General features: G+C 40.4%; 1 protein-coding gene across 3 annotated transcripts in view; it reads left to right on the top strand.

The window, feature by feature from the left end:
- The first annotated feature begins 280 nt into the window (after positions 1-280).
- VCAN (versican) overlaps positions 281-24,658 on the top strand; it is a 111,412-nt gene continuing 87,034 nt past the window's right edge. For 2 of the 3 annotated variants that reach the window (XR_013167118.1, XM_077139206.1), the window contains exons 1-4: positions 281-768; positions 15,022-15,097; positions 21,010-21,387; positions 24,423-24,597. Coding sequence is in view for 2 of the 3 variants with exons in the window: in XM_077139206.1 (XP_076995321.1) it covers positions 15,028-15,097; positions 21,010-21,387; positions 24,423-24,597 (623 nt within the window). In the remaining variant the exon portion in view is untranslated. The remainder of the gene's footprint in view (positions 769-15,021; positions 15,098-21,009; positions 21,388-24,422; positions 24,598-24,658) is intronic. The other variant, XM_077139207.1, reaches the window with a different exon arrangement.

Below are 24,658 nucleotides of genomic sequence, written 5' to 3'. Positions count from 1 at the left end.
CCAAGTTCTTTGCTGATTTTACAGAGTTTCGGTTTACTCTCAAGAACTGACCGCACTCAACAGTCTAAGTGCCTGCCCCCGAAGAGCCCCGGGGCTCCTTCCCCTCACCCAGAACTGGCAGCGCGGGGGGCGGGGAAGTGGGGGTGGGGAGGTGTGGGAGGGCAGAGGTTTCCTTGCGCACAGCGCGATGTTACTGAGTCGCTGAATGGGGAGCGCCGCTGTCCCCAAGCCGATTGGTACTTCTTGTCAGGAAGAAACTCGGCGAGGTGGGAGTGCCTGGGGAGGGAGGCAGGCGGTCCCTACCGCAGGCGCGGGGAGCTGCCTTTCCGCCCCTCCGCCTGCTCTCCAAGCTAGGCTCTTAAGAGTGGCTGAGGCTGCGGAGCGCTTCTGGAGCCTGTGAACGAACCCTCCTCCTCTTCCTCCTCCTCCTCCTTGCCGAGTCTCCTCCTCGGCGCTGACGGTACAGTGATATAATGATGATGGGTGTCACAACCCGCATTTGAACTTGCAGGCGAGCTGTCCCGAGCCTTTCTGGGGAAGAACTCCGGGCAGACCGGCGCAACAGTCGCGAACTTTAGGTGCCGTGGACACGCGCGGAGACCTGGATCTGCGGCCAGCGCCGCATCCTCTCGCACCGTCCCGCGCCCTCCGCACCTTTCCCCAGGCCACCGCGCTTCCTATGTGACCCGCCCCGGCCACGCCGAGCCCATTCGCGCAGCGCTGCAGTGATTTTTTCCCCCCAAACTCTGCAATAAGTCGCCTTTCAAGGTAATCACGTTTCTTTTGTTCCCCCTTAAAAAAAAAAAAAAAAAAAAAACTCCTAGAAAAAAAATGCGAGCTTGGAAAAAAAGAAGTACATTGTAATTGATAGAAGGCTTTATCTAATGCGAAGAGAACTAACTGTATGGCTAAGTTAAGAAAATCCGCGTTTAAAAAATGCAGGTAACTTTCAAAAGGCCATTTGGAGAGAATGCGGTGGGACCACGGTGCTGAAAGATTCAGACAAAAGAAGCCCGGGGTGGGGTGGGGGCAGAAGGACTAACGGAACCGGGGTGGGGGGCGGCGGGAGGAGGGTGGGAAAAGAATTATAGAGAAACCCTAGAAAAGTCCTGGTATCTTGAGCTGGAGGAGGTGAGGGACCCCCGGCACCTTGACTGTTTTTGTTAACCTGCTCGGGGCAAAAGTTTGAATGGGGACTCCCGAGATTGGCGCACAAACGAGTCTCAGAAGCCGTCTTGGTGCAGGCCACCTGGTTTCCTGGCCCCTGGTGTGTGGTCAGTGTCCGGCATTCCTGGAAAGCCGTCCCGGGCAGCCCCTGACAGTAAGATCCCGAGCCTCAGCGGTCCGGGACCGGAGCGGACGGGGCCCCCTCAGTCGGCAGGCAAGCTGGGGGAAGGTGCGGCCGAGGGCCGGGCACGGTCCCCGGCCCGCGTCTCTTTGGAGAGCTGGGGTGTGTCACGGCTCTCGCCCGGTGCCCTGGGTTCTTTTGTCCTGCGCGCGGTGCGCAGCGGCCCGCAAGGAAGGAGTTGGGGATGGGGGTGGGGTTGTCGGAGCTCCGCGGAGGTCTGGGAGGCGCCTCGGCGGGAAAAGCTTTCCTGCCCCGGACCAGCAGTGATGTGCAGGAATTTTTTCTCACCCCGGACAGCGAAATGGGATTGTCGCTCCCGTTGATACGAGCAAACCAGCTCCCAAAACGCTCTGCAGACAAAGGTGGCGCGGGGATCCAGGTCGGGGGGTGTCCGGGACAAGCCCTCTCTCCCCAGTCGCAGCAGTCCCGTTTCCTTCCCCTTCTCCACCCCTCCCAGCTCTCGTCCTTAGTTGAGCAACTTTGCTAGGGGGTGGAACGGCCTCCTGGAGCGTGTGCCAGGGGCCCCGGGGGACGCCCTGGGCTGGCGCGTCCCCCGCCCTGCGGAGGCAAAGGCGCCGCGGGGCGAGAGTCCCGGGGCGTGCGGACCGGGGGCATCTGGGTTGTCCCCCGTCGCCGGGCGTGGGGACAGCGGTGTGTTAGGTAGCGGAGAGAGGGGGGAAAAATAGTGTCACAGCCCAAACTATCTGCTTTGGGATCCAGCTGCGCCGGGGCAAGTACGGCAGGAACCTGGAAGATGCTGCGGGCCGGGGGAGAAAGCCACGCGGCTGCTGGAGAGCTGCCGGCCGCGCACACGCCCGCGGCCGGGAAGGCAGCCTCGCTTTCCTCATCTTTGTCTCCCTCTGTCTCCATCTTCTCTGCCTCTCTCCCCCTCGCCCAGCTTCGCTCCGACTCTCTCGCTCCGGCGTCCCCTCCCCCCACTGCTGACAAATGAATGGCTGGTGTGAAATCCCTGCCTTCCCCATCGCGAGCCTCGCAGGGAGGGGAGAAGGGAGGCGGGCGGTTGGCTCCGGAGGATCTGCCCCTTTCCGCGCTCCGGGCTTGCAGAGCCTGATGTCTAGGAACAGGGAGCTCTGGGACGGGGGCGGGCGCCCCCTGATGGAGAAATGCAGGACAGGTGGAGGAAAACACTAGCCCTCCAAACCCTTTCACAACCTGAGGATCTCGGATGAAGGTCCCCAGTTTCCTTTTGAGTCGCGAATCTGCGACTTAAATCTAGATTTGGAGGGCACGAAAAGAAGGGGACCCTATCTATGCCAAGTGCAGACAGGCCTTCTCCGGCGTCCGCGGGGCGCTCCGCAGCGACCACACAGGGCCAGGGACCCATGCAGGTTTGGTACGGCTTGCGGCGTATACAATCTTGAGAGTCTTCCTTAAGAAAGACAGAACAAAATGCCTTACTTTTGCAAATCTGACGAGGGCCCATAACCATGCGAACCCAGAGCTACAGCTCCGCCCCGGGAGTCTGCAAACGAGTGGCTCCCAATCCACACCCTAAACTTCCTCAATTTCAGGGCCAACGTAGGACGTGCAGATATTGGGAAGAAGGCGGGCGCCGGGAAGGAAAAGAAAGGAGGGAAGGGAGGCAGAAGGAAGGGACAGTGGAGGGATGGTGAAGATGAAAGGCGCAGAGATGGGGCAGATGCACTAAAAGGCGAGAGCGGACCGGATGGTCGAGGTTGCGTCTGAATTTCGTTGCCCTTTTTAAGACTGTATTTTAATCCCAGCAGCTGTGATAAATCGACCGCCGCTGCGTGCCGGCAAGGAAGGGTGAGGAAGGAGACCCGAGCGAGGTGGCCCAGCCGTGCCCAGAGGACGCGGGCTGGGTCGCTTCCTCATCGGCCGGGTCCCCGCGCGGGGGGTGGCACGGCGCCCCGGAGCGCGGGGGTTCAGCCGCCGCCACCACGTGGGCCGGGGCTTCAGCTCGCCGCGGGGGACGGGCGTGGACTTCCCGGGCCCCTCCTGGGTCTCCGCCTCCGGGCCCGTGGGGGGCGGCGCCTCGCTGCGGCCCGCGGACGGGCAGGGGCGGGGGTGGGCGAGCCGGCGCCTTCACTTAGTGTCGGAGCTCCGCGGCCGCTGACGGTAAGCTCCAGCGGCTGGCTGCAGCTGGTGCACACCCAAAATTATCCAGACGGCGCTCCAGCGCTCTTAGGAAAAGGGTGTTTAAGGTTTCTTTTTCTTGCTGCTTGGCGAGGGGAGGCGTGTAGGGATTTTGTCTTGCAGTAGGGGGAGGTAAAGATTTACTCCAAGCAAACTCTTTTTTATTGCCTTTAAAATACATTCGAGTCGACCCAAAGACCTTTTTAGTCAAATACAAGATTTAGCACGTTCCAGGCTGTCAGAAGAGTTGGTCTAGAGTTGGCAAACCATTGCCACTGGGCAGAACCGATAGAATTCCGTGCAAAAATTAAGGGGTTGTGGGTGTAACTCACAGGTCCCAGCGCACCGGGAGGCTGAGCTCAAAACTGGCCCATAGTGGGAGCTCAGCACTCACTCCCTTAGTTCTTCACTTTATTTTTGAAGAACAGGGTTTTAAACTTCTCTTTGATCTCTTCAAATTCTGGTATCTCATTGATCCATTTTCCCTTTTATATTCCTTCTAAACGCTATTGCCTAAATTATTTTCTAGTACATTTTAGCAATGGTATCAAACCCATCATTAGAATATTCATATGAAGTCCTAAAATAGAATGTGAATTTAATATAAAAATATTAAGTCACCAATGGAAGCAACAATTACTTTCTGAGATCAAATTTATTCCTATTTGGGGAGTATGTAGTTTGGAAATGTATAAGTTGTAGATAAAGGACTAAACGTTCTAAGAATTTGACTTCTAAAGTTCTGAGCTCTAAGTAAAGAAAGGAAGATTTTACAATTGCATATGCTTGCCTTGCAAAGGATTCCAAAGTGATTGAGCAATTACTTCCTCCAGCAGGAAGTCCACAGTTCTTAATCTTGTGGGTGCTGGGAAGAGGGATGGGATTTAAGACAGTTGCTTAGGATTTATTGAAAAGTTAAAACTTTTATTTCTTGGTAGCTAAGCAAAAATGGTCTAAATAAAAGTTCTCCCAAAGTTGTATATCCTGCTTTTCAAAAAAGAAGTTTGCAAAGAATCTTCCCATATATATATATCTTCATATATATATATGAATTTATTTTAATTTTTCTCTCTATGCTTATAACTGAAGGAGAATACCTTATATTCCAATATACCTGTATTTGCATACTTGTAAACAAACTAATTGTATTTGGAAAGGACCTAAAGCTAATTCAAGGCTGACATGATTAACAGTATAGATAATATTCATTATTCTCTTTTCTCACATTGTTATACCACGTTCTGTGAGTTAATGATTGGTTACTAATTGAGCATCAGAGCCTTTCAGAGCAGAAAGATTAACCAATACTGTCTGCCATAGTCTTATGATTAAACTTGCCTTTCCTAGTGGGGTTTAAACATTTCTGTTGATCTTATTCATGAACAAACATCACTAGATACTATATCTAAAATGAGATATTGCCCTGTGACAGAGCAGAACTTCTTAAAACACATGGTTCTTTTAAAGAGAAGAATGAATGACCCTTGTAGGCTATTATTTAACCACCCACCTAGAGAAACCAGTTAGAACTGACAGACACTCATTGTTGGGGGTTACTTGCTCTGATCTGAGAAAATATGCTGATTGTCACCTAGGTTTGTATCTTAGCAGAAAACACAAGGCCTGTTTTCTGATTCTGTTTGGAATCAGAAATAAGTACATTGGCTAAGCTCCACGTCAGTTAGTGATTTTTTGCCAGTTTCCTCTTGGGGTCTAGACTTGATAAATTATATATATATATGTTTATTTTTTTATTTATGATGTATATTATTTTAAATCTATCAATCATATCATATGTGTCTAGTGCTTTTAGACACTACCAAACTGCTATCACTGAGTGTGCCAGGGTCATTGCATTTCACAGTGCAAGGAATCTTCGTTTAATGTGTTTATCAGTTATGTTAGTTATGTTTCCTGAAATTTCTCTGTTAGATTTGCCATCAATAGAAGAGTATAAATGCATATTTATATTTAAATTTACACCTATTTTTTGTATCTAAAAACATCCTATTTTATTCTTCTAAGGATTTTAAGAATGGTTATGTGTTTAAAAACAAAGATTACATTGTTTATATTAAGTACAGATAATATGGAAATTAAAATCTTTTAATTATTAAATTACTGAATTAGATATTAACTGTGGCATAGTGGATTAAGCACTAGACTTGCAATCAGAAAGTTTGAGTTGCGCTCACCAACTGAGAAGATCAATATAAGATACAGCTTTTGTACCTTTAGTTTACTAATTCGTTAAGTGGATATATGGTTATAAAGATAGAAGGGTGAATACCTGTGAAGGGACTTTGACCACTGGAAAACAAATGACTAATATATTATGTCTGTGGAACTCATATTAATCTAATTCTATAATGTTAGCAATAACAGCATTACCAAACCATATATTTCCTGTTAAATCTATTAAATGTCAATTAGTGCATGCTGTTGAAGAATTGTCTCGTTTCATCAAATAGAAGACGAAGTCCAGAAGGAAACTCAAGTGGACATGGGAAGTCAGTGGAAAAGAAGGATTATTCAATAAACAATTTGAGAACGTCTGATAGGTCATCTCAGAATGAGTCATCTCTATCTCATTTTTCACCCTAAAATAAGTTTAAGATGGATCAAATATTAAATGTAGAAAATGAAAAAATTTTTTAAATGACTAAAATAAATCAGGTGATTTTTTAGAAAAATGAGCTAGGGATAGAGAAACTTGTTCTAAACAAAACACAAAATGCTGAAGCCATATTGGAAAAGTTGTGAACTCTAAGTAATAGTGAAATTATCTATACAAAAACAAATAACACAGTTGGAAAATATCTGCAACATATGAGAAACAAAACACTAACTCTAACACTACATACCAAAAACTTATACAAATAAGTAAAAACGACATTTTATCAGAAAAATGGACAAAGATCGCATATAGGCAATTCAAAGAAATATAAGTAAAAGTGCTTTTTAATCATATGAAAAGTTGTTCGGACTCATTCGTAATTTTAAAATGGTAATTAAAAACGAATAATATGCTATACCATTTTTTCATCAACCAGACTCATAAAGATAAAAAGTTGGGTAAAATTTGTATTGATCAGGTTTTGAGAAAACTGGATCTCTCATTTGCTATGGGAATGTAAATAGGTTCATTGTCTCTAGAACATAATTTTGCAATAGCTATCAAAGTTGAAAAAAGAAATGCATATACACTTTGACCCAGAAACTCTTCTTTTAGGAATTTGTCATATAGCTATTGATACAGATATCACCCAAGACAAACAGACAAGAATATCCTTTGTGCATTGTCCATAACAGGAAAAGTTAAGAAATAACTTAAAGGCTCATGAGTCAGGCAGTGGTTAATAAAAGGATGGTACATTCATATAATGGGAAAATATGAAGCTTGTTAAAAATAACACCCTCAAAAAACTGTATTTGCTGATTTGGAACATTCTCCAAGATATATTGTATCTTAAGTGAGAAAAAGTGTTAAACCAAAGAGTGTACATAATATTCATCAAATTATATAAAAAATAGCCGTCTATGTTTTTTTTTTAAATTCATGCATGAAGCCATGTGTCCTATATATTCATTCATTCAACAAAAATTTATTGAGTCCCTGAGCATTATGGATACAACTGTGAACAAAATGTCAAAGACTCTGCTCTCTCCTGGAGTTTATATTCTGATGGGTGGAGAAAGGCAATTCCTAAATACATACACAAAGACACGCACACACATATATGTGGTACGTGATATGATAGAAAATAGAGCATGGTAAAGGGAATGGAGAGTACAGTGTGTTTTTTAAAATAGGGGACTGAGTAAGGATGAGTGGGAGTTCTGCAGACAGGACAGAGCAGTGCTAAGGTGCAGTGATGTGAAAAAGCTTAGCCCAGGCCAACTTCAAGGATCCAATTGCCAATTAGTGATAACTTCATTTGGGGCCATTACTCATGTGAAGTAAATTCATGATATTTCATGTCTAAACATGAGATTTCCCTCTCCATCCCAGCAGTTACTCCTTGTGAGAAAGAATCCAGAAGAAATATAAGCAGTGTTCATTACATCCAATTTGTGGCTGAGGTATCCTAGTCTAGGCTAACTAATTAGCGGAATGGAAAACAAAACCACTGTGTCTGTGTCCTTAAGTGACCCCTCGCTTAGCTGGGCATCCCCAAGATCAAGGGAAGAATACTAAATATCTGTTTAATAGAACCTTGGCTCTCTCTTTCTCTGAGGCAGCCCTTCCCTGCATGGCCCTTATCCTCTCTGCAGTCATTTTGCAGCTCAGCACTCTATTGACCTTGTCTCTTGTGTCTCCCAGACAATTAAACCGTCTCAGACAGCTGTACCTTGATTGTTCAATGGTTTTCCCCTTTTCTTATTGACCACACTGGAGTAGAGGGCTAAATATAGGCACTGGCTCTCCTATCACCCAGGTCCTTCCGTGGAGCCAGACTTGTTATCACCAACAGATTGTGCTTACAAGACAGACTCAGAAGAGCAGGACAGAAATGGGGGTGGAGTGAGGGAGTAGTGCTAACACCAAAGAAGGGGGCTTTAGAAAATTTCCCATATAGTAAGATCAAATGCTGGAGGCAAAATAACACGCCCTGACAACCCAGGGCATGCACATAGCCTTAAGAAAAGTAAAGAAGCAGAATGAGTGCCCATGAAGTCTGGGGAGTAGGTGATGCAACTGGAATTCTGAGGTAACTGGGGTCACTAAACGCACCCTTAGATATGTACTAAAAAGAGACATTAACATCATTTAACTCAAGGGCTGCAAACTCAGGTCCCTATAGGAACCAGGCATGGGAGACCAACTGGGGGCAGTGATGGCCTAGAGCCCAACAGGGCCAAAGGGAAAGGATGCTGCTTAATCAGTGCTGATGACTGACCAGCTGGGAGATGGGTCCAGTGTTGCAAGATCTAATTCTTCAAGAGATGTCAGAAGTCTGGGATTTAGTGTGAACTCTTCCAATTTTTAAATGTTGGCAATTTATTCAAGCATATGTATACAATTTACTCCAATGTATTTAAAACACAACTGATTCCTCCTTTGTATTTTTTTTTAATTTTTATTTTGAATTACTTTCAAACTTATAGGGCAGTTAAAAAACAGAAACCCCATATAGAGAACTCCGACATACCCTTACCCTGCCCTCCCCAATACGAGATCCAACAATTTTAACATTTTGCCATATTAGCCATAACATTCTGTCTGTATGTCTGTCTATCTCTCTATCTATCAATCCACCTACCTACCTACCTACCTACCTACCTACCTATCCATTTCCTGAATAGTTGAATGTAGGTTGTATATATCAAACTCCTTGTACATTTAATACTGCCATGCACGTTTTCTAAGAACAAAGATAATCATTTATGTAGCCATCTGAAGTAGTTATCAAATTTAAGAAATTTAACATTGATGTAAAGCTTACAGCCTATATTTCAATTTTTTTCATATGTCCCAATAATGTTCCTTAAAGCCTTTTTTTCCTCACTTGCTAGACCCCATCCAGGATCAGCTATTGCATTTAATTATCATCATCTCTTTAGTTACTCTTTCTTTTTTTCCAATTGTGGGACCATATATACAACAAACTTTCCCATCTCAGCCACTCCCAAGCGCACCATTCAGTGGGATTAATCACACTCACCACATGGCAGTACCCTCTCACCACCTTCTGTTACTAAACCTTTCCCATCTTCCCCAGCAGAAACCCTAAACCCATCATGTATTAACTCCCCATTCCCTCTGCCCCTCATCGTTGGAAACTGGTGCTCTATTTTCTACCTTTATGAGCTTGTATATTCTCTGATAATTTTTGTGCAGTTTCCATGGGGCTTAAATTTAACATCCAAAATGTATAACAATCTTGTTTGCTTAACTTAGCCTTAATAGTACACAAACTAGGTTTATATACTCCTCTGTCCCCCCACCTATACGTAGTTCTATCAAAAATTGCATATTTATACATTGAGTCCCCAAACCACTGTTTTACCATTGCATTTTATGCATTTGTTTTTTAGGTCCTGTAGGAAGTAAAAAGTAGAATTCACAATTGTAAAAATGCAGAAATGGATAGCACAATACTACTCAACTGCAATACAAAAATGTTAGTACACTGAATGAAGCTGAATGTGAGAATGATGGAGGGAGGAGGGCTGGGGGCACAAATGAGATCAGAAGAAAAGAGAGACGATAAAGACTGAGATGGTATAATCTAGGAATGCCTACAGTGTACAATGAGAGTGACCAAATGTGCAAATTAAAAAATGTTTTTGCATGAGGAAGAACAAAGGAATGTCAGTATTGCTGGGTGTTGAAAATAGATGGTAATTCATATTTTTAAACTTTATGTGTGAGACTAAAGCAAAAAACGTTTATTTGGTACAAAATTTATATTTTGACTAGTGCATTTCCTAATGTAACTTAGGTGAACAGCTTAATGAACACCATACGTACATGGACCCTTGAGTAGGGCATGAAATTTTGTACGTTTGTCTAGAGTGATGGCCCAATAAATCCCAAAGTGATTTGAACAGTGAATGAAAAGTATTTGCAAAGTCCCCTTGGGGGAATGGTGAGAAAAGGGGAAAATTCAACTTCTTCATATGGAGAATTCCTGATATTCTCACAAGCTGTGGGGACAACCAAAGCAATAAGCCAATCCCTCAATCTTGAGCTTTGTTCCTATGAAACTTATCCCCACAAAGGCTAGGTTAAACCTATTTAAAATTAGGCCTAAAAGTCACCCCCAGAGAACCTCTTTTGTTGCTCAGATGTGGCCTCTCTCTCTCTCTCTCTCTCTCTCTCTCAGCCAACATGGCAAGCAAACTCACTGCCCTCCCCCTCTCTCCATGGGACATGACTTCCAGGGATGTAAACCTCCCTGGCAACGTGGGACAGAAATCCTAGAATGAGCTGGGACTCAGCATCAAGGGATTGAGAAAATCTCAACCAAAAGGAAGAAGAGAGAAATGAGATGAAATAAAGTGTCAATGGCTGAGTGGTTTCAAACAGAGTAGAGAGGTTATCCTGGAGGTTATTCTAATGTATTATATAGATAACACCTTTTTTAGTTAAGGTATATTGGAGAGGCTGGAGGGAAGTGCCTGGAAATGTAGAGCTCTGTTCCAGTAACCATGTTTCCTGAACATGATTGGATAATGATATAGCTTTTGCAATGTGACTGTGTGTTTGTGAAAATCTTGTGTCTGATGCTCCTTTTATCTACGGTATAGACAGATGAGTAAAACATATGGATTAAAAATAAATAAATAATGGGGAAACAAATGTTAAAATAAATTTAGTAGTTTGAAATGCTAGTGATCAATGAAAGGGAGTGGTGAGGGGTATAGAAAAAAAATAGGGTAACGAAGGCTAAAATATATTGGATAGATGGAAACATTAGCAGTCACTGAGAGGGAGGGGTAAGGGGTATGCTATGTATGAGTTTTTTTCTTATTTCTTTTTTCTGAATTAATGCAAATGTTCTAAGAAATGATTATGGTGATGATATTGTGAGTTTTTTATTATATGCCCAGAATGGAATGATCATATGGTAAGAATGTTTGTGTTTGTATGTTGTTATGTTTTAAATAAATAATAATAAAAAATTTTTTAAAAAGTGAAGTTCAAACCAAAAATACAATAGTACTGGCATTAATATTTATCCATGTCATTACCCTCACCAGACATTTTTATTTCTTGCTGTGGCTTCCTTTTGTTGTCTTGTACTTTCCTTTGGAATTCTCTTTTAACATCTCTTCTAGGGCTGGTCTAGTTATAACGAATTCTCTCAGCTTTTGTTGATCCGAGAATATCTTCATCTTTCCCTCATTTTTGAAAGACTGTTGCCAGAGGTAGAATTCTTGGTTGGCACCTTCCAACACCTTCTTGCCTCTGTGGTTTCTGTTGAGAAATCTTACTGAGGATCGCTTGTATGTGACATGTTGCTTCTCTCTTGCAACTTTCAGAATACTCTCTTTATCTTTGGCATTTGACAGCTTGATTAGAATATGCTGTGGCATATGTCTGTTTGGGTTTAATCCGTTTGAAATTTGTTAATCATTTTGAATGTGTGTAACTCATGTCCTTATTAAATTTTGCAAAGTTTTCAGCTGTTACTTATTTCAATATTCTCTCTTCTCCTTTTGGGAGTCCCACAATGCATATATTCAAATGCTTGATGATGTCCCACAAGTTACCCAGGCTTTATTCACTTTTCTTCATTTTTTCTTCTCTGTGTTCCTCAGAGTGAATGATTTCAACTATTTTATCTTCAAGTCCTCTGGTTCTTTCTTCTGCCAGCTCCAAACTGCTGTTGAACCCCTCTAGGGAATTTTAAAAATATCAGTTACTATGGTTTTCAGCTCTGTTTGGTTTCTTTTCAAAATTTCCATGTATCTATTGATAGTCTCATTGTGCCCATCTGCCATTTTCCTGATTTCCCTTAGCTTCTGTGTGTGCTTTCCCCTATCTCTTTGAGCATTTTAGGACCATTTTTTAAAAAAACCTTGATTGATAGGTTCCAGGTCTCATCTTCCTACTTGATGGATTCTAATGCTTTATATTTTATCCTTTGATGGGACATTGCTTCCTATTTGTTTGTATGCTTTGAAAACATTGCCCCCTGTTTCTTTGCATGTTTTGTAGAAACCTGGACATTTTGATATTTTAATGTGTTATCGTTGGAATTTAGACTCTGAGGCATGTGTTCCTTAAGTTTATATCCAGCTAGTGTTATGCCAGAGCTTTCCTAAATTCCAGGGGCTAACAGGCTAACAAAAAAGATGTAGAAGTAGTAGTAGTAGTAGTAGTAGTAGTAGTAGTAGTAGTAGTAATAGTAGTAGTAGTAATAGTAGTAGTAATAGTAGTAGTAGCAGCAGCAGCAGCAGTAGTAGCAGTAGTAGTAGTAGTAGTAATAGTAGTAGAAGAAGAAAAAGAAGAGGAGTAGGAGGAGGTGGAGGAAGGCTTTACAGATTGAACTATGCACGCATGTTCTCCTTCAGATCTTATCCATACAGTAAGTTTAGAGAATAGTTCCAAACCAGAGTGTAGGGGCCTCCCTGATACTTTCTGTGCAGAGTCCTGACTTGGGCCTAGGAATCCCACTGTTTACATGGTTTCAAATATTCCCTCCCCTGGGAAACAAGTTCCTCGCGGTCTGGGCGGGCAGACCCCCTTTCTCACCATTCGCCCACGGGGACTTTACAAATACTTCTTTATTCACTGTTCAAATCACTCTGGGATTTATCAGGTCATCACACTGGAAAAACCTACAAAATCTCATGCCCTATTCAAGGTTCCATGCACTTATGGTGTTCAATAGACCTGTCCACATAAGTTATATTAGGAAATGCACTAGTCAAAATATAAACTTTGTACCAAATAAACATTCTTTGCTTTAGTCTCACACAGATATTGAAGTTTTAAAATATGAATGACCATCTACCTTTAAATAGCATTTTATGAAACAACCTAAACTTTGGAAACTTTAAACTAGAGAGTCTGTGAAATTGATATCTTTATTTTCCCCTGGAATATTTTAATTGCATTGAGATATAAATGTATACCTCTGCCTGCTGTGGTATCTTATAGAGACCCAGAGACATAGAAAGGTTTGACATTTTCCAGTTAGTATGTAACACAGTCTATTATAATATCCTAATAACTATTTTATAGGTAATAAACAATTATCAAGGTTAATTTACATTTATCAACTATATGCTTTTCATTGTGAGTTGTTGAATGGTCTATAGATGAAAAGTGTCATATATAATGGACTAGTTTAAAAAAATGCCTTTCAGGAAATATCCAGAATTAAATAATTTCATAATTTTATTTTAGAGAGATTGCAACATCTTATTTCTAAATATATAAAATGAAAAAATGAAATGCAGAAGAATATTAAAGAAAAAGGAATAGCTGTCATGAACTACAATTGCTTGGATTCCTATAGCATTTCTCCTTTTCAATATAGGTTTCGTGTATGATATAGAAGTTAGATATAAGGAAGGTGTGATGAATGCATTCACAGCACCAACTATAACGTGTGTCAGGATGTTTTCAGCTGCAAGTAACAAAAAGTCCTGACTTAATTGCGTTTAAACAACAACAGGAAAAAGATTTATTATCTCATAAAGAAAAGAAATCCAAAGGTAGGGCCCACTGTAGGTCTAATGCTTTAGTATTTAAGCCCTAATTCTCCTGATTCTCTCTCAGCTTCATCCACAGACTATCTTAGGTGCTAATGGAAGCAGTATGGCTACAACAGTTTCCAGAGAAATACTCAATAATGACAATGCCCAGTGAAGAAAAGCAACCATCTCTTCCCTTTTTTTTTTTTTTTTGCCTTCTTAATATTGATGGACCTTTCCCAGGAACCTTTCTCCTATCCCAACAGAGATCCCTCACATCTCGTTTGCCAACATGGCATCACAAGCTCAATCTGAAACACCAGATGGGGCCATTGCAATTGACTTCGGACAATCAGAATCATCCACCTTGAGCAGGTGTTGCATCTAGGTTCCTTTAAGGCATGTGAGTGTGTGAAGGAAGGCAGACACTAAAACAGAATCAGAGTTTAGTTAGGCTGGAGAAAGAGAAATGGTTCCTGAGTAGCCAACCAACAATGGCTGTTACAGAACAGACTAAATGTAACTGAGAAGGCACAACAGTGAAGACCAAATAATCTTCTGCCGTTTTTCTGAGGGTGGATCTTTGCGTTCTAGACACAGGTATTTATCCTCCTCATAATCATAGCTGCATGGAAATTCAAGCTAGGAGGGACTATTCTGAGACCTAGACTGTTAAATGCTTTGGCCAAAGTCACACAATAAATTAACCGCAAGGCCAGAGCACTGTTCTTTGACTCTCAGTACGGGGTGTTTTCTTTCATTCATTACCCTTGAGACGTTAGAACTGTTGGAATTGCTTTAAAAACTCATGGCAAGCACTGACCACTTTTGTAATTAGCAGCTCCTTATACATAATTATTTTGTTTGTCCAGCCACTTAGAAGCTAAATCGAGTCTGTGTTTTAAGAGGTCCTTATTCTCTGTTTTTATGCCATGTACATGACCCATGAATAGGTTCCTTCGCAGCTCACATCTGACTCAATTTCTTTCCTTTCAGCGTTACTCTTTATTGTTTCCTCACATTCTCTTGCTTCATCCATGACCAGCTTCCTGTTTCCAAATGGACTGTGTGGCCATCGCCCCCTCTCTGCTGTAGCTCCCAGCTACTAGTTACTTCAGCTCTGGTCTGCTTTGTTCTTCCTAGGCCCACTCAGCTGGGGTTGTCCCACACATCCCTCCCGTCATAGATCCGCAAATTGAGTTCTGGAAATATTGCATTGGGTGATATTTAAACTAATAATTAAAGTGCTGAGACAACTTCTATTATAAATTCCCTCCTGTTTTTTTACAAGAAGAGCTGCTGTTTTTACTTGTAATATTTACAATGCAAACAAAGCATGTGATTCATGGTCTTAACCAGACACCTGAATGCTTATGATTTACTTTGCATCTTTTTGGTTCTAGGACAAGATGTTCATAAATATAAAAGGCATCTTATGGATGTGCTCTACCTTAATAGCAACCCATGCGCTAAATAAAGGTGAGTTTGGTTACAATTTCCTTGGGTTACTTGGAATCAAAATTTGAGTACTAGGGGATGGAACGGCGACATATAATCAATCCTTGAGAATATTTCAGCTAAAAATACGATGAGGCTGAAAACAGTGGGTTTAAATAAATAAACCAAAATAATGAACAGGATGCAAAAGAAGCAAGTGGGATTTCAGTAACTTCCCAGATTACTTATAGACCATGGGCAAAAGCTCATGTGTGATAGTGTGAACATTTTCAAAGTCCATGTTCTCCCATTCTATTTCTCAAAAACTTCCCTACAAAAAGGAAGATTATTAAACACTCAGGATAGAATTTGAAAAGAGCCAAGAAAATAAAGAGAAAGCTGAGAGTTTGCCTCCACCTCCCTTTTTAGTTTCTTTTTTTAAAGTAACCAGACAGATATACATGTACTATTTTCTGTAGCTTTAAGTTTTAGGTTCATCTAATGGGGATTATATTTAATATATTCAAGGAGCTATGTCAAAGAACTTGAAGAAAGATATGACAGCTGACTTTCAGGGATCTTGCTTCTGTCTTCTTTACCCTCTAAACTCCGCTTCCACCTCATCCTCGCACTCCCCGCAGGCTTCAGCCTCTCTGAAATAATTTGCAGTTCCACACACAGATGCTCATTCTCTAGGTTTTCACATGTAATTTCCTCTGCATGACAACTCCCTTTTCTTTTTTCTACAATTCTAACTCCAAGTCATTCTTCAAGACTTAAGTTCAAGTATCGTTCCATCCAAGCACCCATCCAGCCCTCCATCTATTCATCCACCCAGTCATGCTTTGTCCACCTGTTGATGACATTTTGGGGGTAACTTCTATGCTCTGGGCATTATTCTGGATGTCTAGAGATAAAAGATTCACCAGGAATCTCTGTCTTTAACAGCACCCCTTATATTGGTTTACGATGAGCTTCACCAATGATCTAAATTGGCATAGTTATTTGTAAGAACCGGAACGATGTGCTGTGATGAGTAAATCAGTTAATAAGGGGGTGGTCAGCACTGCTGGAGAGAGAGAGGAATTTCCATATTCTCAGTCTGACATTTATGTAGCTAGCGTCTGTGTTTGTGCTTGGTACAGATGGAATTTACACCATCCTTATTGAGCAGAATTTACAGATAGAGCATGAAGGATAATTGATCACTCATTATTTAGCTTTTCCTCCTTTATGCACTCATGTAGTTCACAACCATTTGGTGGAAACAGTGAGCTCTGTGTTAGGATTCATTTTTATTACTTGTACTGTGAGAGTTTCAAACAAGTTCTTACAGGTAGAAGGTTTTTTAAAACATACATAGTTTATAAACATTATACTATGAACTACTAAATTTCTTTCTTAAAATATTTAGATTTAGTGGACTTAATTCTTGTGACCCCAGTGCATTAAGACCCAAGATTTAATATACAAAAGACTTGGCCACACAGCTTTTTGTTAATCTCATCGTTAAGGCTGGATTCTACATGAGTGTACATTTATATACAACCAAAGCTTTTAATGTTCGTATATCTATAAACATCTAGAATAATAAATAGCCCCTGGGAAATTTGCTTTTTTGACAGCATTTTATTCTGTTGTATGTTTTTCATTACAGCACAGTTACTTAGCAAGGCCCTCAGTTTCAGAAATCTCCCTGTTGACTAAATTGGGCAGAACCTCATGTTTGCCCCTATACATCTAAAATTGTAGAAGTACTATGATCTAGTATTACATATTAAGGAATTTGAAGTCATTTATTTTTAACACATTTTTTAAGGAGAGATGATCTCTTACTTTCTACCATGATTGAAGTATACGATAAAGCTGTTTTTTCTCCACAGCGAAAATTTTATTTGTGGTAAAGAAAATCATCTAAATAATTCTTCAGGGAGGATGATGGAGAGATTCATAGAACATATCAGGAATGTAAATTAGGAGATTTTTAGATCACAGAATTCTCACCCCTCTCCTTTCCAGAACGCGTATTCTTAGGAAAAGGATCAAGGTATCTTCATGCTGTCGTCATTTACTTAGCTGGGTCAAAATTAAAGGGATATAAAACAAGTAGGAGCTACTTTCAGGGACTCACCTGTGTACTTTATGGATTTAGTTAAAAGATTAGGAAATTATTCAAAGGTTTCATTTCAGATAGTAATTAAAGAAATATAGAAATAAGGAGGCTATAGACTCTTAAAGGAAACCAGGACTAAGACTTCTTTTTGTTTTGAAACTAAGACTTCTTATGAGACAATTTATGAGTAGAGAAAGAAGTCAGTAAACACCAAAGCTAAGAGATATCTCAATTAAATTTAAGGGGACATGTGTTCTGGCCTTAGTTCTGTCCCCGGCCAGCTGTGAGCTTGCATGTCAGCTCCTCTCAGTGGAGCTTCCTCATTAAAAAATGGAGCAGTTTCACTCTAAGGTTGAGCCTCAGTAAGAAAATTTATTTTGTAAACCAAAGATGCCATTAAAAATGGAGTTATTACAAAGCCACAGTAATTAAAACAGTGTGGTACTGGCATAAGGATAGATACAAGAACCAATGATATAAGAACCAATGACTCAGACTGGACTAACCAATGTAAAAGTAATTGAGAAGCCAGATTCTTTGAAATCCATGTAACTGAGGTTACAAAATCTCATTTTTATTTCTTAGTACACTCAATTGACTCCTTAAATAGGATATATCTGAAGCATCATCATATCTTCATTCTTACTATATTTTATGTAAATAGAATCATTCCCAGGTACACCGCTCTGTTAATGCAACCCTTCTAGTTAGACTACTTTTTAAGAGGAATTTTAAGAATGCACCTACCTCCTATTTCAACTCTATTGATTTGGACACATGAAATCAAACCTTCTACAACTTCCCATATTCACCCAGGCTTTGTCCTATGCATTCCCGAGGATAAAACCCCACACTTCCCTTTAATAAAGTACATTTTGTGTACATTACATACCTGAACAAAACTGTATTTGTTTGCTTTAAAAAAAGTTCATCATTAAAACAAGAATAAGACTAAAAAAAAAAAAAAAAGAACCAATGAAATAGAATTGAGACTCCAAATCCACATAACTATAGCCAGTTGAAATTCAACAAGGGTGCTAGGCCCATCCAATGGGGAAAGGACAGTCTCTTCAACAAATGGTGCTGGGATAACTGGAAATCTACTTGCAAAAAAATGAATGTGAACTCTTACCTCTCACCTTCTATGAAAATTAATTCCAAAAAAATCAATGACCTAAATATAAAAGCTAATACTATTAAACCCTTACAAGAAGACTTAAGGAAGTATCTTCAGAAACATGTAGTAGGTAATGGATTTTTAAATTTTACGCCAAAAGCACAAGGAACAAAAGAAAAAGTAGATAAAATGGACTTTATCAAAATAAAAAACTTTGTGCATTAAAGGATATTATCGAGAAAGTAAAAAGATGGAATGTGAGAAAATATTTGGCAATATATATCTGATAATAGTTTCATATCCAGAATACTTAAAGAACTCCTACAACTCAACACCAAAAAAATAAATAACCCAAATAAAAAATGGGCCAAAGATTTGAATAGATGTTTCTCCAAAGAAAATATTCAAATAGCTAACAAGTATATGAAAATATGCTCAAAATCATTAACCATTAGAGAAATGCAAATTTAAACTACAATGAGATACCACTTCATGCCCACTAGAATGACTATTTTAGACACTGAAAATAAGTGTTGGAGAGGATATAGAGAAATACAAAACCTTGTACATTGTTGGTTGGAATATACAATGGTGCAGCCTCTGTGGAAAATAGTTTGACATTTCCTCAGAAAGGAAAACATAGAATTGTGATATGGTCCAGCAAATCCACTCTTAAGTGCATAGCCAAAGGAATCGAAAACAAGAACTCAGACAGGTATTTGTACACCAGTATTCATCGCAGCATTATTCACAGTGATCAAAACGTGGATGCGATCCAAGTGCCCATCAACTGATGAGTGGATAAACAAAATGCGATATATCCATACACTGGACTGTTACTCAGCCATGGAAAGAAGTGAAGGGCTAGGAGATGCTACAGTGTGGACGGGCCTTTGAAGATAGCATGTTGAGTGAAATAAGCCACACACAAAAGGACAAATATTGTATGATTTATCTTATATGAAAATATTAGAATAAACAAATTCAGAGAGACAGAAAGCAGAATAGTGTTTATGGGGTGGGGCAGTTAGAGGAAATGAATATGAATTTTGGTCTGGGATGAGAATAGCCTGGAAATAGATAGTGGTGAAAATTACACAGTCTAGTCAGTGTGCTTAGTGTCGAACAATTGTCCACTTAAAATAGTTAAAATGATATTGTAAGTTATGTAAAATTATATTTTATGTATAAATATATAAATTAGGTATAATTCACCACAATTAAAATTATTTTTAAAAACTGAATTATTCCCCTTATTCCAGAATGATAATAATCTCAGTAAAGTTTTAAAGATAACTTAGTACAGCTAATAGGACACAACTTTATTATTATTTACTCTTGCTAAGTGCTACAAATATTCTTTTGGGCAAGCTATATACAGATTAATAAAATGTTTTTTTAAAATGCATGGCAGCTATGACCATTATAAATTTTAAAATAAATTAGTGATTTATCATAAAAATGCTAAATAGAATACTGTATTGATTTACTTTAGATTTATTTGCATCATATGAAGGATTTTATAAGATGATCTTTTTTTTTTCTGAAGTTAAATTTCAATGTTTAGCAACAGAGGGTATTTATTTTTCTTGAAGAGCTTACCATCTCCAGTATCTCTTCCCACAATTTTCAAAAGACTTATTCGCAACTGGAGTCATGGGGCTACATTGAAAGCTGTATCATTTTTTATGTCTGTCCATGCTGAGATGCATGTTTCCAATGCTTTTGACCTGCAGACCTCATTGTGTTAAATACATATAATTCAATACATTAAAAATCATTATTTCTCCCCCACCTAAAGGCTACTGTTGACTTGTTGACCATTTTTTCCTGAAATGGATTTGCTTGTGCCCTGACCACAACTTCTGTTTTTATTGTGAACACATTTTCTATCTGAATTAGTAGATCCCAAAGGGAAGGGGAATTGATTACTACAGAGTGAAAGAACATTTTCTTTCGCAGGTCTTGGTGTTGAATTGTGTTGAATGTATTCCTGATCACTAAAAGTGCAAGGGCTTAAACAGAAGGACGTTCTGCAGATAAATATTTTAAAAACAGGAGCCAACTTTCCCCTTAGGAGATAATTGAGTGGCAGTGTTTCACAGCAACGTGATTGAGGCTGGACTGGTCAATATGATGTAAGACTGTGGTTCAAACACAGGGCTAGCGAGAGTCATTAGAGTTGTAGACTTCCCCTGCCCCCATCTACTGGAGTAATTTCTTTCTTTTTTCTTTCTTCTTTTTTTTAATTCTCACTTCCTTCTTTGAATTTCATTTCCATTAACTGTGAAGTAACTGTGGCAATTATCTTAAACGGTTTCCATCTTGTGACAGGTACACATAATTTTCAACTCTCAAAAGCCTGTCCTCACGTTGGTTCAGGCTTTTAAACCTGCCCTGTGGATCTCAGTCTGCCCTCCTCCTTTGGCCCCGATTGCCTTCTTCTATCTGCTTTATTTTAGCATTTATTGTGTTCGTGTTAAGCCCTAAGTCACAAATACTTCAAATCCAATGTATAAAAACGAGCGTTATTGATCCCCATCTCTGTTATACAAGCACACTGAGATGGTAATTTTAGTCTCTGTATCTAAAATCGTTCGAATCATTTCGCATGTTGAAACCATCAACCCAATCACTCTAGAAGCTTCTTGCCCATTCACGTACTTAATGACCTCCGTTTGGTTTTTTCATGATGGTTAATGTGGTCCTTTCTCTTTCCTCTAGTCAAAGTGGAGAAAAGCCCTCCTGTGAAGGGTTCGCTCTCTGGAAAAGTCCACTTACCTTGTCATTTTTCGACCATGCCTACGCTACCACCCAGTTACAACGCCACCAGTGAATTGCCCCGAATCAAATGGTCCAAGATTGAAGTGGACAAAAATGGAAAAGATTTGAAAGAGACGATTGTTCTAGTGGCCCATAACGGGAGTACCAAGATTGGGCAGGGCTACAACGGGCGGGTGTCGGTGCCCACACACCCCGAGGCGGTGGGTGACGCCTCACTCTCAGTGGTCCAGCTGCGGGCCAGTGACGCGGGCCTCTACCGCTGCGACGTCATGTACGGAATTGAGGACACACAGAAGAGCGTGTCGCTGGCTGTGGATGGTAAGGCTTTGGGAGCGGTACCGCGGCAGTGGAACATGACACCTGATGGAGAAGAAAGGGCACTCACGAGCACTTGGTTATCCAGGGTTTGGATAAGTGGGAAAAAACCATCAATCAATCCAACCATCCATATCTTTCACCAAAAATGAACTCTTAATCGTTCTGGGGGTCAAGGCAGTTGACTTTGTGTGCAGGAATTTCATTGATTAAATATAGTAAAGGGTAAAGTTTACTGGAAATAATGAATCCTGGGAGAGAGGGTCAACAGTTCAATAATCATTACTTAAGTGTTGAAACATATCAGTATTATTATAAAGATTTTAAAGACAGATCTACATTTTGTTTCAGTCTTTATACACACACACACACACACACACACAAACTTCTTTTTTCCCTTTATTCTCTTAATATTATTAAAATCTTTGAGTTTGCTTTGGAGACATGTAAATTCTCTCTGAACTTCTATTAAAGAAATAAGTACTGTGGTGCATAGCACATTGCCTACAAAAAGGCAGTATTCAATAAGTACTTGAATTAGATCAAAATAAGAACCGAGGGAAATGTTTTTAAACACTGTTGTGCTAGTTGTTATTCATTAGGTCTTGCTATGAGACATTGTAGTTTTAGCCCTTTCTCAGTGGTGCTTATGTCATTTGAATTGAAGGTCAGAAACAAAGCAAAGCAAAATTGCTCTAATTGGGCACACACATAATGCCTTAGCTCTTGGAAGCATAATGTTTTGGCAAGTTATTAAGCAAAATTCAAATACCCAGACATGATGGGACAGATCTCCTTCTGACTCTCCATTTTCCTATAAAATATTTACCTTTCAGAAATATATACAAAATGATTTATTAAAACTCTTTTTGTGTAGCCAAAAGGAAATACTTTGAACTTCCGATGCAACAAATTAACTTTCTGAACGTCATTATATATTAATAATCTATTGCTGTCTTCTATAAATCTTTTTCTAAGTTATGGAGGCATCCACAAAATAACCTGGGCTCTTCTAATCATTTTGTCATTTATTCTAGTTAGGTAAGCATTGTTCTCCTGTAATCTCTTTCTCTATCACTTTTTTAAAAATCCCAGAGAGGAGCTTAGCAACTTACAATTTTTCACCATTAAAGAGTGAGCAATGAGTTTGCCCTCACCCCTCTGAAACAATGAAAATTCCCTAGTTAATCTCCTTAGCCCCATGGGGTATTTAAATGATTCCAGCAATTGCAGATACTTGTACCTGCTGATGTTCCCTGCCCTGACCAGGGAGACACCTTTGGGAACTGCCTATCGATAGTCATCTGTGCACATGGACAATTGTAATTACCAGGAAGACTGTTTGAAGGTTTGTTCAACATAAGGCTAATTTAGAATCATCCAAATTCTTGCTTAGGTCTTAAAGATCACTATCGTCTCTCTCATGCTTACCAGATGGCAGCATATTCACTTTCTGACAATTTTAGAAAGATTCTCTAAATGTAAACATTTTCTGAGAGTTTTGATGCATTTTTTTGCAAGGCATCTAAGATCAGAAATGGGAAAATGAATGTTAGTAGTCTCTGCATCTACTTGTTGCCTGAGCTGGTCTTTTTCTGTTGATACTGATCAGAGTTGCTTGTCCGTGACATGGGTAGTCCCCCATAGCTACTTTGCTGGTGCACACCTTTCTTAAAAGAAAGAAAGAGACAATCAAACAAAGACATGGCAAGAGACAATCTTGTAGCTAGATGCCCAACTGCGGGGGTGATGGATTGTTGTCAGCCCCAGGAAATTACTAGGAATAAGAGGAGAGAGGAAGATATTTTGGAAACCATAATTCATTCCAAACAGCAAAAAATTAGTTTTAAATAAATGATATTAATAAAATTTCATTTGTAAAACTAGTTGGCCCAGTGTGCCTAGACTTCCCAGGCACATTTGCTGGGCTGAGTTTGCAGTTTTGCGGAAATGAGTCACCATTTTCATTCCAGCTAAAAAGGGAGAAGCCTCTGCTGAAACAGGAGGAGAGGACTGGACGTTCCACATCCTGTTTCATTTCCCTCACCGCCTTGACAAGTCATGGAGACTAGAGCACAGTTCGAGAATGACCGGCTTAGGCAGCCCCTAGAATATAGCACAATGATTTTTGTTGAAGCAACTACCTGGGAGGTCTGGCTTGAGCACTGGGGACACTGAAGAACTTTATTTCAGGCCTTCTTGGGAGAAAATATCATACATTTTATCTGTCATAGCAAAGACCCTAAATTATGCTGCTCTAGTAGTGAATATGATGAACATTTGGGTAGTATATAACAGCCTACCCAACATTTGTTGCATCTTCCAATTTGACCTTTATGTCAATCAAATAACATAAGCAATATTAGTTACACTTTGTAAGGTAGGAAATTAAGGCTCAGAGAGATTGTATATAATTAAGAAGCAAAGTAGGGGTTGAGCAAGCCTTCTGACTCATAAACAGTCCAGTGTCTTTTCCACTTGTCCATGGAAATAAATATCTCAAGGTTTTCTGTTTAGAGGAAGTGGTGTTAATGAATGTTTTCATGGGACAGGTGAATATATTATGTGTTTCTGCTGAGCTGGCCCTGGGCAAAATTGTGAAGTACAAGAAGTTGATTTTTAGCCTCCTTAACTCTTTGTATCTCCTGCAGCGCCAACTCTTTCTTGGCACCCAGTGCTCCCATGAAAAGTATCTCCTGTATTTAGGACCACTATCGCTAATAACTCTTTAGTGACTTCAATACCCTTCTTGGATTCTTTACATGTTAACAGAGAATCCTGACCAGGAAGCTTTGTAACTGTGTGCAGTGGGACATCAGGGTGAGAGGCAGTTTGGGGCTCCTCCAATCCCCATGAGGGTAATTTTGCATAGTGCTGGCTTTGTTGACTAAATAAGGGCTACATAAAGTAAACGAAGAATTGTCATGATGTTATGGCTGTGTTACCAATTAATTTGGTACATTGCTACAGATGAGAGGTTGGGCACAATACGGTGAGAGATTTGAATGTGGCCCTAATTGCCTACTGCTGTTTTCCAGGGGTTGTGTTTCACTATAGAGCTGCGACCAGCAGGTACACTCTGAATTTTGAGACTGCACAAAAGACTTGTTTGGACAATGGTGCTGTCATAGCCAGCCCAGAGCAGCTCTTTGCCGCCTATGAAGATGGATTTGAGCAGTGTGATGCAGGCTGGCTGTCTGATCAGACTGTTCGGTGAGAAATCGGGGGGCCATGGGCTTTATTTCATCCACTGGAAGTGAGAGGAAAATGTCAC

Source organism: Tamandua tetradactyla, chromosome 21, assembly GCF_023851605.1.
Source record: "Tamandua tetradactyla isolate mTamTet1 chromosome 21, mTamTet1.pri, whole genome shotgun sequence".
In the NCBI taxonomy this organism is placed as follows: Eukaryota; Metazoa; Chordata; class Mammalia; order Pilosa; family Myrmecophagidae; genus Tamandua; species Tamandua tetradactyla.
The sequence above is the reverse complement of the archived record's forward strand: the minus strand, read 5'-3'. Positions and strand labels throughout refer to the sequence as shown.